This window comes from Lacerta agilis, chromosome 10 (assembly GCF_009819535.1).
Source record: "Lacerta agilis isolate rLacAgi1 chromosome 10, rLacAgi1.pri, whole genome shotgun sequence".
Taxonomy (NCBI): domain Eukaryota; kingdom Metazoa; phylum Chordata; class Lepidosauria; order Squamata; family Lacertidae; genus Lacerta; species Lacerta agilis.
The window spans coordinates 54,426,451-54,439,960 of record NC_046321.1 but is presented as its reverse complement, the minus strand read 5'-3'; the positions used below and the strand labels follow the sequence as shown (position 1 = coordinate 54,439,960).

General features: G+C 44.2%; 1 protein-coding gene across 19 annotated transcripts in view; it reads left to right on the top strand.

The window, feature by feature from the left end:
- Positions 1–13,510, top strand: part of CADPS2 (calcium dependent secretion activator 2) — a 323,931-nt gene that overhangs the window by 260,219 nt on the left and 50,202 nt on the right. For 10 of the 19 annotated variants that reach the window (XM_033161513.1, XM_033161504.1, XM_033161501.1 and 7 more), the window contains 4 exons: positions 6,114–6,269; positions 8,418–8,565; positions 9,579–9,593; positions 13,365–13,439. In XM_033161513.1, the coding sequence (XP_033017404.1) occupies positions 6,114–6,269; positions 8,418–8,565; positions 9,579–9,593; positions 13,365–13,439 (394 nt within the window). The remainder of the gene's footprint in view (positions 1–6,113; positions 6,270–8,417; positions 8,566–9,578; positions 9,594–13,364; positions 13,440–13,510) is intronic. The other 9 variants (XM_033161515.1, XM_033161514.1, XM_033161505.1 and 6 more) reach the window with 1 other exon arrangement.

Here is a 13,510-nt window from a genome sequence, read left to right as displayed (position 1 = left end):
CACGTGGTGTGCCTGGTTTTTTCAGGAAACGGCTTGAACTCAAGAGGAGCAGCATCCAGCAGGCTTCCAGCCAATCCCCAGTACTGCAGATATTGGGCATGCATGCAATTTCACATTTTCCAAATCTTCTTTTCCGTTGCTTAAAAATAAATTAAAATGAGTACCGCTCACCCAACCTCATTTGATCGTATTTTTCCGTCTATAAGACGCCCCCATGTATAAGACGCACACCCCCATTTTGGGGGACTCAGTTTTAAGAAAATGAGGGGAGATTGCCCCAAGTTGTTGAGCCCCTCCCCCCATGCAGCTGGGGGCAGGAAACACTTCCTAGATAGTTTCCTGTGCGCAGCAGCATCAGGGAAAGTTGTGCTGCTGCCAGCCATCCCATTGGCGGGAGCGCAACCTCCCCCGATGTCACCACACGCAGGAATCGACCCAGGGAGCACCTGCCGCGCACAGCAGCATGGGGGAAGTTATGCTACCACCAAAAGGCTGGCTGGCGGTGCGCAGCTTCTCCCCACACAGGTGTGGGCAGGAAACACGCCCCAGATTGCTCGCTGCAGCATCGGGGGAAGCGGCGCTCCCGCCAACCATCTGGCTGGCACCGTGGCGCTTCCCCCCCCATGCCACTATCTGTGTATTGGTGACATCTGGAATTGGGATCCTCTGGGCAATGTGCTTTCAGTGCCTCCCCCCAAGCTGCTGTTGGCAGTGCCCATTCTCTCACCTCTCCCTCTGGGCCCAGACTGTACCACCTCCCAGAGAGTGGAGACCAGACATGCAGAGGCTGCGGAGGCTTCTCTTTGTGCTTCTCACTGCTAGGGCGCTTGCTTGCTTGTTCAGAGAACTCAGGTGAATTGTCAGCAACAGCAAAGAGAAGGAGCAGCAGAGCCAAGAGGCTCCGGGGATTAGCAACTGGGACGTGGGCTCCAGCAAAGTTCTTCACAATGCCAACGCTTGACACTGGCACTGGGATTATGCAGAGAGTGTTGTTACTCATTGACAGGGAGCTAAGTCAAAGAATGGGCAACTGTGGCTTATCGAGACGAAGACAAACTGTGGCTTGCCTGTGAAGCTCAAGAATATGAACAACAGAAACTGCCTCATACGGAGGAGTCTAAATATTGGCCTGTCTAGCCCAGAACTGTCATCTCTAGCTAGTACAATGTTTTTCTTAGACTTGTCCCCACTCACCCCTGATCCAGAGTTGCCAAGGATCTTTGGCATGCAACAAGTGTGGTTTTACCACTTTGCTCTAATAATAAAATGGATTCTTAAAAAAAAATCTTGGAGAATTGAAAAGTTGCTGCTTGCTCAGAGTATCATCTGCTCTCTATTGGTCTTCAGGTTTACTGCTTTTTCTAAAAAATTAAATTGTGAACCTTTTATAGGGGTATAGATTACTCAGCACAATTAACTGTACATTTTAGGTTACAGTCATTCATACACATGCACACACAAAGGGGTCTTAACTTGAATAAAATATTGGGGGGCAGGTAAGCCCCAACCCACATAATTGATCACATGACATGGTGCACACACAACATATGAATGGTAATGTCTACCAACTTTTTGGGGGGCTCAGATATTTTATTGGGGGGCAAAGGGACCTTGGCCCCTAGGAGTTGGCTCCTATGTATACACAAACATATATATATTTAAAAAAATTGTCCAGTAGCACCTTACAGCCCAACTAAGTTTGTTTTGGGTATAAGCTTTCGTGTAGTATCTGAAGAAGTGTGCATGCACACGAAAGCTTATACCCAAAACAAACTTAGTTGGCCTCTAAGGTGCTAGTGGATGATTTTTAAAAAATTTATTTCGATGGCATCAGACCAACACAGCTACCTACCTGAATCTAGAAACACACGTATATACATATACACCTAGGAGTAAGTCCCATTGAACTCAGAGGGGACTACTGGGTTGCACTATTCATCTAGCTGTACTCAGCTATGGTGAACTAAATATAGTTTGCCAAATATACTTGTACCTATTAAAAGTAGTAGCTCTCATTCCTCCAGAATCAAATTTTATGTGTTTTATTTAATGTGCTTTATTTGTAAGAGAAGTATGGGTTGTTTACATGCAGTATAGCTTGTCTGCTGGCCTTTCCATTCACACAAAATGGATACCCCCCCCTTTGTATGGTTAGAAACAGGGAGTGTGTGTTCTTACCTATCACTGCACAGCCCCAAGAACATAATTACTTTGTTTTCGCTTGTTTTCGCTGGTCCGTCTCTTTAATGGCACATTTGGGGCATTGCGGATTAAGGTGGAGGAGGTATTAAGAGAGCAAAACGCTACGCTTGGCATTCAGTCTTCTGCTTGATTGGTCCCTTGAGAGGCCAACACAGAGGACCGCTTGGCTAGACATGAAAAGCACACTGAATTATGCTTGGGTGTGAGGCTTGTTTTTGAATTTTCAGGAACGTGAGCAGGTCCTGTAAGGGCTAGCTAACATTCCTACGGGATACATGTCAGAGGAAAACTCAACAGGTCACCACTTGGGAGGGTGAGCTAAAACTGTTGTGTCCGCCGTGTGGTAGGAGCAGCACCCTTCCTCACAAGCATAGAAAGACGAATATTCCTACAGCCAGGGAGAGAATTGTAATTATCTCCTTAGTTATACACAGTTGTGATCTATCTTATTTCTTTATTAAAGTGATCTGCCCTCCCTCCATTATTTCAAAGAAATGCTACGACAATTAAACAAGCAGGACAGCAATAAAAGCTGTATCAATAATACAACTGTAAAATTTCTGTGTCATTTATGCAGTAGCCAGAGATGCCGTGTTTCTCCTAAAATAAGACACCGTCTTATATTCCCCCCCCTCAACAAAACACAGTATGGCTTATTTTCAGGGGATGTTTTATTTTAACCGTGTTGCATCAGTACGCTGCATAGCCACGCCTCTCCAGGCTGTTTTAATGGGAGGTGCCGCGTCACTATGGCTTATTTTTGGGGTATGGCTTATTTTCGGGGAACGACATATTTCGCAAATGCATAGAAATCCTGCTATGGCTTATTTTATGGCTATGTCTTATTTTAGGAGAAACACGGTACTAGGAGTTAGCCGGGAGAAGCTTGGGTGAAGAGGTACGTTTTCAGTTCCCGGCAGAAACACGCAACTGTTGATGCCCACCTGATCTCCAAGTGGAGATCATCTCATGAAATAGGTGCCACCACAGAGCAAGCCCTTCTCTGCACGACTGTTGAGTACAGTAGTTGAGATCCTTCACAGATCGCAGTGACATTATTAACGCTGGAGTACTTTGAAATGCAAACAGTTTCATTCTGTACCGGGGGAGTAAGAATAGTGTATCCACCCTTTGCTTTATATAAAGCAGTTGCCGAAAGATTGAAATCTTTTTGAAAAGTGGCAGTTTATAATACATTTGAATTACAAGAACTTTGTGCCAAAGGAAGAGTCAAGTCCTAGTGCAGATATTGTAGCATTGTCAGTGTCAAAGCCTCTTATCCCTGGGAGGGTTTTATTTGCACAGCCAAACATATCCAGTGACAAAATTTCTGCTTAGCTGCATTGCTAGGAACACCTTGTTTCTTCGTGTTGCTGCAGCTTTCCTTCCTGTGTCCATCATCTCCCTCACGCCCCCCCTCCCAAAAAAATCCTTCTGTGAATATTGTTGCGCAAATTCCCAAATGAAAGAACAAATAAAGTTATTGTGACTTTGTGTCATAAAAAACTATAAGAGGCATTGATTACTGGGTGTTTTTGACACTGTATTTTTACTGTAATTGGTGAAAGCCAGTTTAAATGGCTAACAGGAAATGGGTATGCATAGGGTTATTTTAACAGCATTTGAGAGAAAATAATTTCTTCGTTATTATTTTTCATTAGGCCTGTTGGGAAACTGATATATAATTTTTTAAAAAAATACTGGACATCTCACACAATAACAATTGGTTGGCTTAATTCTGCTTTTACAGATGGAGTTACATTTGATCATCACAGAGCACAGACAAACATTTAAAAAAACAGACTTTTTGGCTTATTCAACCTTTATCCTTACATAATTTTGGTTGTCTTTTCTTAGGGTGTGTGTAACGTACAGGCCAAATTCAGATAATAGGTGTAAAAGACGTTATACCATGCAGGACTTCTATCACAAGTGTCAGCTTTTTCCTTGCAGACATTTTTCAATCTGGTATGACCCTCAAAGCTTGCATAGCCTCTTTGCCCAGAAACAGGCACCCCAGGCAGAACGTAATGTACAACCTGCACAATTTTGGGTTCATCCAGGGGTCTCCTTAAATCTGGATCCATCCCAGATACTCTTTGGGCTTTTTCATGTTAGTTCTCTAGAGTCCAGATGCAAAGGTGAATAGTGAACTGATACTGACACCACCTTGACTGCAGGTTGCAAAGGGCAGGGATGTGGCCATGGTCAATTTGCTGGCAGAAACTGCCCTTCTTGCCACCATTGCTGCCACTCCCTTCTCAAGACGTAGGGCAGGCAGAAACATTGCCATCACTCTCATCTGACTTCTTGACTATGTCAGTCAGACTTGGTTCCATGATGAGTTTCACTCTGGAGAAACTGCTGGAGAATTTATCCTCCTCTTCCTAGAAAATGGTTCAGTTACCGGTAAATGGTTTCCCCCTCCCAATTTCTCTGCTCGCAGATAGGGCACAGAATTAGGAGAGGCAGTGTAAATATGTACAATTATTATTATTATTTTTTTGCAAAGGGTGTTTAAAGAGATAACACAAATCACTGGTTACAGGTAGGTAGCCGTGTTGCTCTGCCATAGTCAAAACAAAATAAAAAAGAAAAAAAATTCCTTCAAGTAGCACCTTAGAGACCAACTAAGTTTGTTCTTGGTATGAGCTTTCGTGTCTGAAGAAGTTTGCGTGCACACGAAAGCTCATACCAAGAACAAACTTAGTTGGTCTCTAAGGTGCTACTGGAAGGATTTTTTTTTTTTTTGACAAATCACTGGGTTAAAGCTGACCGAAAATCCAGAGGTAGCATTATTATCAATTTACAATGGGGTGGAAGTTCACAGGCTAGGAAAGACTTGCTCGCAAATTTATTGACAGCTGCACAAATTATTATAGCCAGGAAGTGGAAGGGGCAAGCAGAATATAAAATGGAAGAATGGGATGTAGGATATAGCTGTTAATGATAAATTAACATGTGCCATTAAGGTAAGACAGGGAATAGGCAGGTTAAATGATTTTAAGGAGATATGATGGAGGGTGTTTGTAGAATTTGTACTGTTAAAACAGAAAGGGGTCAAACCATCGTAAGAGGTGATGAAATTTTGGGAGACTGGATAGTTACAATGAAATTATGTCGGCAGTGGGGTGCACATTTTTATCCTTATTTATTTATGGTTATTACTTTGTCAAAATAATAATATAAGTATAATAATAAAACAATTAGGAGAGGCCAAACTCATGCTAGTCGCTTTGAGAACACTGTCCAACCATCTCATCCTCTGTCGTCCCCTTCATTACATGGGTAGACGAGTATGATGGGTATCATTACATGAGTACATGGGTATCATTACATGGGTAGACGAGTCTAAAAAGCCCAGGACACATAATTTCAGGGCCCTTTAGCGGCTATGGTGAATCATTTACCAGAAGTTATGTATTTAGCATTAACTCTAGAAGTATGAACATGAGCCTCCTGGTGTATACTGGCTTAGGGGCTTGGCAAATATTTTTAAATTATTGAATTAATGTGACCTGTGAATTATTGGGTTCTGTCTCCGACCCCCAAAGATGAACGGAACTGAACTTTGATACTTTGAAACCCAAGGGGTGCATTGGTTGGCAGATGCAAAATATATTGGCATTGTTTTCGGCTCTCCTACCCCATTACAAGATGGCGCCCTCCTGCCAAGCTGTTGCTTGGCAAGACACCGTTTCTAGCCATTGCTACCAAGGCGCCATTCGTGCCACATCAGATAAAACTGTTGGAATACTGGACGGTCCAATAGGCATGACAAAATGATAATGTTGCCGGAGCTGCTTTTATGTTCTTGTAAAAAAAACACCCAGTTCCAGTGCATAAAAGCAGGGGGGCTCTGTTTTCTCTAGCGCTGTAATTCAAACAATGCCTTGAATGATTTGTTGTAGCAACGGGTCAGCAACGTCGGAAGATCTCTTCTGGAAACTTGACGCACTGCAGATGTTCGTCTTCGACCTTCATTGGCCAGAGCCGGAATTTGCCCACCACTTAGAACAGAGGCTGAAACTCATGGCCAGCGATATGATAGAAGCATGCGTCAAAAGGTACATAGGCAATTTCAGAAATTGCCGTACAAATGCTACCATTTCTGGGACTCCTGTGGATGTTTGAGTTGAGCAGCCTTGTGTGAAAGTGGCAGGATTAATCCAGCAGCGTGGCATTGGTTGTTGGTTGCATGGGTGTCAGGCTTCGGGGAATCGGATCCCTCTTCTGGTGGCAGTAAATAAGCAGATCAAACAAAAGGAGTGTTCTTACCAGTTAGTTTCTAATCACAGTGAGAGACAAACGAATGCATATCCCTCTAGAAATGGTGTTGCTCCCAGTAAAGGTTCACCCCCTCCATCCCCATTAATCTACATCACTCCTACGTCGGGTAATCTGAGTTTGTTGCCGTTGAGCTCTCTGTTCTATCACTCTCAAAGCTTGTCTATAGTCTTAGGCGAAGGGGGGGGGTCAGGAATGCTGTCCAAGGACACTGAATCTGCCAGCTGTCTCTCTCCTGGTGTTTCCTCTTCTAGCTGTTCCTCACCCAGTATTTCCCAGCTTTCCCCCTCTGGACAATGCCCCTCTGCAAACCACTGTTCTAAATCAATACTGTCCTCCTGCCCTTGGGAAGGTTCAGGACGGTGGGGGTCGGCTCCCACAATTCCACCTCAGTCCAGCCCCTGACACGGGTGGGTGCGGACGTGCATGCCAGGAGAGGGGCATGCTCCAGGCGGAACTGCGTCAGCCTAGCTGTTGCCGCTGACACCACCGAACTGACCCCCACAGGGGCAAAGCGGGACCACCTGCCCGTCCGTGTAGGGGGGAGCCTGGCTGGCTGACATGGCCCTTGGCAAGCATAGAGGAGCACTGAGCTACGCTGCACTGGGGGAACCTGCATGGGAGTGCCTGGTTTGCGCTCACTCAAAAATTGTGTGCCCAGGGCCACAGCCCTCCCCCGGCACCCCCCCCACACACACTATGCCCCTGGATTCACCCAACAGATGGAAGTGGCTTTAAATCACTCCGTAAAGCATGGTGGGCAATGGACATGATGGTTCACTCTTTGGATCTGGCCTCTTTCACAATGCTGTCACAGATCCCTCTTCTAATGTCGGTATGCTTATGGTTGGGGGTCCCTTTACCTTTAATGGGACACGGGTGGCACTGTGGGTTAAACCATAGAGCCTAGGGCTTCCCAATCAGAAGCTCGGCGGTTCGAATCCCCGCGACGGGTTGAGCTCCTGTTGCTCGGTCCCTGCTCCTGCCAACCTAGTAGTTCGAAAGCACGTCAAAGTGCAAGTAGATAACTAGGTACCACTCTGGCGGGAAGGTAAACGGCGTTTCTGTGCGCTGCTCTGATTCGCCAGAAGCGGCTTAGTCATGCTGGCCACATGACCCGGAAGCTGTCTACGGACAAACGCTGGCTCCCTTGGCCTATAGAGCGAGATGAGCACCACAACCCCAGAGTCGTCCACCACTGGACCTAACGGTCAGGGGTCCCTTTACCTTTATCTATGCTTAGGACCACCTAATTGACCGCTTGCCACTCCATGGCAACACCCCTTTCTGGCAAGGCTAGTTGTGTCATATGTGCACTGACCCTTAGTTCTTTATAGTACAAGCAGTTCTAAGATCCATCTGCTCTTGACTTCACCACTCGAGTTAACTTCTGAATTCCACCCGTGTTGTGAGTGCTTTTGTAAGTGAAAGTGCAAAAGTGAAGAAAACAATTATTACACACTCCCCCCCCCCCCACTATAAAAAGCTGTCACACTTACTGGAACTCTTAACAGCATATCTTCTTATTTAAAAAAAAAATGTCAGAAGTACCTGAATATGTTACATGACAGTCTATATTCTGTTTTTGCCAGTTCGAAAATTGTGCGGAAAGCTTATCTGTCAGAAAGCATTTGCTGCAGTATGTGTTTTATCTGCGTTGTGTTTTGTCATGCTGTTATTCAGTCAAAGCAGTATCTAACCTTGAGGGAGCTGTCAGAGCGCCTTGCTGGAAAGTTTAAATAAGATATGTGAAAAATGATAACTCCAATGTTTTACGTGCAGGTGCCTAAACATTTCTACTTTGGTTTTTTTCCATATTTGAAATTAATTTTATGTTAGTACATTGAGCCTGGATTTGTTTTTGCGCTTCATTTATATAGAATTTTGACACTCCTTTCTGTTGCGACCCCCCGCATTTCAATTAATAGAACAAGAATTGCCTTTGAACTCAAATTGCAAAAGACGAATAAATCTACGGACTTGCGCATACCCTCTCCTGTGTGCACAATGTTCAACGTGCTGGTTGATGCCAAGAAGCAGACTGCTAAATTATGTGTCCTGGATGGCGGGCAGGAGGTAAGCGAGCATCTTGAAATGTCTGTTTCACAAGATCAGGAAGAACGCATAGGCTTTTGCAAGATTTCAGCTCCAGGATGGCTGTTGCAGGTTTTGAGGAGGAAGAACAGGGAGGAGAAACATAGTCAAAAAAAGAATGATGCAAGGAGCAATTTCTCCAAGTATGTCTTTGCTCATCCTCTGTCCTACCAGCCTCCTAATATTGCCCTTCTATGCCTTGCATTGCCAGATAAAGGCTTTCTGGCCAAGACAACCTGAGATGGAGGACAGCTGTAGTCAGAATGTTAAACTACATTAACTCTGCAGTGCGTGATTTTAGAACGTGCCTGCATTTTGGTGATGGTTTTCTTAATATTTGCTCTCAAAGTAGGGAGAGATTGAAGAAGGGGTCCACAAATACAGTCATTAGCGGTGACCATACAAATAAAATGATAATGCCGATGACCAGAAATTTAACTTTAACCACACACACAAAAAGGAAACATTTCCAGGACCCTCTGTCATAGGGGTGACTCTACAGACAACATATGGAGGCAGAGAGTGCCTCTTTCAAAATGGCACCAGACTGCAACAGCTTCGATGTTGTGGATTGGAGGGGAGGGGTTTCCGTGAACACAGAAAGACCCACCTGCCTTTCTCCCTGTCACCTCCCATCCCAGGCAGTCGGTACAAAAGCAAAGACTCTCCTTGGCTTCTGTGAAGCAGGAAGTGGCAAAGCCAAACTTGCTGGTTCCTAGACCCATTGGCTGGGCCAACAAGGCTAGCCCAAATTTGTGGATCCCTAAATTGAAAGGTCATCATCACACATTACTGCAGTGTTTTGATTTGCAGTACAAATGTCAACCATATTTATGTGCATTCATCGTTTTATAGCATTACAATATTTTCGTATTCTCTGTTGATCCATATCATTTCGTGAAGTCTATTTATTTCTCATACTATTTTGTAATGATTATTTTCCCCATTTTTCCCCACTCTCTGGTTTTTGGGGGGCTTTCTGTCACATGGCCCAGTTTGCTAATCAGTGGGTAAGTTGATTTTGTTTTAGAATTTCTTTCTGCCTTCAAAAGTGTTTCTGTGTCCATTGCTTGTTGTGAACAGTGTGGCATGAGTGTTAACAACACTGGTCCAAAATGTAGGTCCCCAAGCAAGAGAGTCTGTATGTGTTCCAAACTTGCCAGATATATCTTCAAGATTCAAGAAAGGAGATTCTGACTAAACATCAGGAAGAACTTCTGACAGTAAGAGCTGTTAGACAGTGGAAGGGTCTCCCTTGGCAGGTTGTGAACTGCAGTGCTGTCAAGTATCCCGTTTTCCCCGGGATTCTCCCTTATTTCAAGCAGTTTCCCGCTGCTCTCCCTTATTTTTTATTTCCCTTAAATTTCCTGTTTTTAATGGAAGCAGCTCCTCCCCTGCTGGCCAGGGACTGGGTGGGAAGACCTCACCTACTTGGAGAGAAAAGCCTCAGCCCTCAAAGCAAGTGGGAGCCGTTTCCCGTGCTTACAGGGGGGTGTATTCCTCCCCCTGCATCAGCCCCTATCCGTTGCTGCCGAGCCCCTCAGCCGGCCAATAGGGTCAGCTGGTGGGCGGAGCCTGGCTGCCTTTGAGCAGCTGCTGCTTCCTGTCCTGTTTTGATGGGATCAGACAAGAAGACGATGGGGCTCCATCGCGTGGAGCACATTGGCTGCCCTCCTCTTTGCTCCGCTCCGAGCCCAAGCCAGCTTGGAGTTGACATTGCTGCTCCACCCACTTTTGCTTCTGGCTCCGCCCACCACTGACATGTGACTGTCCCCAGGATAGGTGAGACTGCTGATCCCTTATTTTCAAATCCGAAACTTGACAGCTATGGTGAACTGTCCTTCAATAGAGGTTTTTAAGCAGAGGTTGGATGGCCATCTGTCATAGATGATTTAGCTGAGATTCCTGCATAGCTGGGGGTTGGACCAGGTGGCCCTTCCAACTCTACAATACTATGATTCTGCATAGAAATAAGAATGGCAGGTCCTTCAGTAGTTGTGTGTGACAGGGAATTTGGCAGCTTTTGGCGCAAGAATAGAGAAAGCCCATTTCCACACAAATGTTGAAGGGCGGCAGCACTGTCCCCTTATGTACCCAGATCAAGAGAAGGTCTTTCCTGCCCTCCCACCCCTAATCACAGAGGGTATCATGTGGGTGTGCTTGTGGGTGCCATATGTATGGGGGATGAGTCAGTATGTGTGCACATGCACAGGTGTGTGTTGGCCACACCCACCTCTGGCATGCGGCCCATGGAGGCATGGCCAACTTTCAGTGTGGGCCCAGGTCAAGGAAGGTTAGCCACTCCTGCCCTAGATTAAAACCGTAATGATTGTTAAAAGAGCCAAAGGAAGCTTCAGCTCATTTTCACATGTTGAGATTTTGGAAATGGTTACGTTTGAAGAAATCAAAGCATCTTTTCCCCTTTGAACTTGATGCACATGCAAACCAAAAGCTAGTGCAAAATAAAAAGGAAAAAGAATTTTCATGCATATCAGCACTCCATCCATCCATTCATTTAACAGGTTTTATGTACCACTTGCTCATCAAAAACTCCTAAGCAGTCTACATAACATATAAAAGATACATTTTAAAATGCCAGTAGAAAAATGAGCATTTAAAATCCCAAATAGTTTAATATCTCAATTTCTACAGGCAAAGGTGTGTCGCCTATTCAACGCCTTACTGAAATTGTGTGGCACAAAAGCATGCCCGTTTTTGGACGTGTTTCCATTAAAAAAAAATTTTGCAGAAAGCAAAAGCCGTACTTATTTAAAACACCGGTACCATCCCCAATGTTTGTAATCACCGTTTTAAAATACAGCAAAAAAAAAACAAGGAAATATCCCCAAGCTCTTCTCAACTATGCCTTGCGCTTAAGGTGGTTGAAGGAAAGCCCATCAATCCCTTCTCCTTTGCTTCCTTCAAACAAAAACCCACCACTACTTTTCCTTTTTTAGCTTCCGAGCTTCTTTTGGTGACTTGTTACTGACTTCTAAGGCCTTTCTCCCACACACTTGATCTCATTAAGCGTCACATAACTGAGCTTCCTAACCATCGTATATATGAGCGTTGGACATCTTTTGTCAATTCCCTCACACACCTAAACTGGGTTCATCAAAGCTCTCTTTTAATTCCTTTATAATCGAAGGAGACCCAAACACCCCGAGAGGTCTTCGAAAAACACACCAGGTAGTGGCATTCCTTAACTCACCTGCAAATGGACTAAGCATGGGGGGGGGGCCTTTAACATGCAAAATAATCCCTGGAGAAGATACAGCACTAAGTATCGGTGCAAAATTATGATTCCCCCCCCCAAATAGCCTCATTCAATCATTTTTCATCTTAAGACCGTTTCCTGAAGCCCGAGAAATTCTCATGCTCGCGAACTGAATCGCAAGCTCTTTTCTTCCTTGCGTGTGATTCTCTCTGGCTGCAGAAGACTAATTTACTGTGATTACAAGCTTGCTCACGGTTATCCCGATGGCTGTGCCTTTGATTTCCGTGGGACTTGAGAATGGGCAACTGTGGGCTACATTACAGCCTCTTTTATAAAAGCGGCAATTGGCACTTCCCCGACATTACATGTGTATCTGCATCCATTTACTTGTATACAAAATGTTTGCTTCATTAATCTGAGCACAGTGGGCAGTTGCTTGACAAAAGGGCAGCTCTCCTGGGAGTTATTAAGTACATCTGTGTGGAAACTTTGGGAGGGGGGGAAAGGGGGAGGCAAATAGCCTTCAAAAAGCTAAATTTTAGAAAACTATTCAATGGGCTCCTGCCAAGTTAGCCTAATGTTTATATTGATTTTGGTGCTTTTACTCTGAGCATTATGCTCTTGCTGTTTCAGGTAGCCTTGAACTACCAAGATAGGGTTAGTCTTTACAAGTCATATTTTTTTGTGAAGTGGTTGGTGTGGCATTCTTCTCCCTGGAACAAATGTTCTGAAAGGAGAATTACTTCTTCTTTTTTTAATGGATGTACTTTGAGAATAGAAAAGGAGCCCTTTCTCCTGCTAACTGCAGGATGGAAGTCTCCTCTATTTATCGCTGAAACAGGGTACGGAAGTCTTTCAGGTTTAATTTTAAGTGCGCTTCTTTAAAGAGACGGCATTTTCATTAGTGGAAGAAAAGGCAGAAGCAAGGAGATGGAGAATGACAGCTGATTTTGTTGTTATGCTTTTTGTGGCCTGGTAATTTATTATCATCTCTTCAGGTTTCCTGATGGATTTTTTTTTTGCCCATTTCTGAACAGATTATGCAAGAGTTGTATAAACTGCAGTTCACTCCATGGATAAAAGGGCTCTTTTTAAAGATTTAACAATTGGCCCCTCATTTTATTTCTAGAGGTCATAACTTATGGATGAGATTGGTTAGATATAAAGTGCTTTATTTGGGGGGGGGGGGGTCATTTTGCTTCTGCAGCTAAACCAAACCTTTGAGTTGAGGAAGAGGAAAGACCCACAACCACCTAAATTACAGAGAGACAAAAAGTATCTATCACATTCCTTTGCCTGAATAAGAATAAGACCTCAATGCATCTAAATAATAACCCCATTAGCTGCTTAACTCAGCAGCGTACATGGGAAAATTTTCAACACAGTGTAAGAAAGTACCGGTGGGTTGGATCATTTTCAAGGTTTTGTTCATTGGGGGTTCAAAATGATACTTTTGAGTAAACCTGGTCTGTCAGATTCAGACTCTTTGTTCTATGTATGACTTATGGCAAAAGTGTTGTGTTCATATAACAGACTAATGCTGCTTTTGTCTCCTAAAACGCAGCAACAATACCATTCAAAAATAGATGACTTGATTGAAGAAACCGTGAAGGAAGTAATTTCACTTCTTGTTTCAAAGGTAAATGTATTCACACTCCGTAGCTGAACAGCAGTGTCTTTCTTTCTACAATGCCAGCTTTATACAAAGAG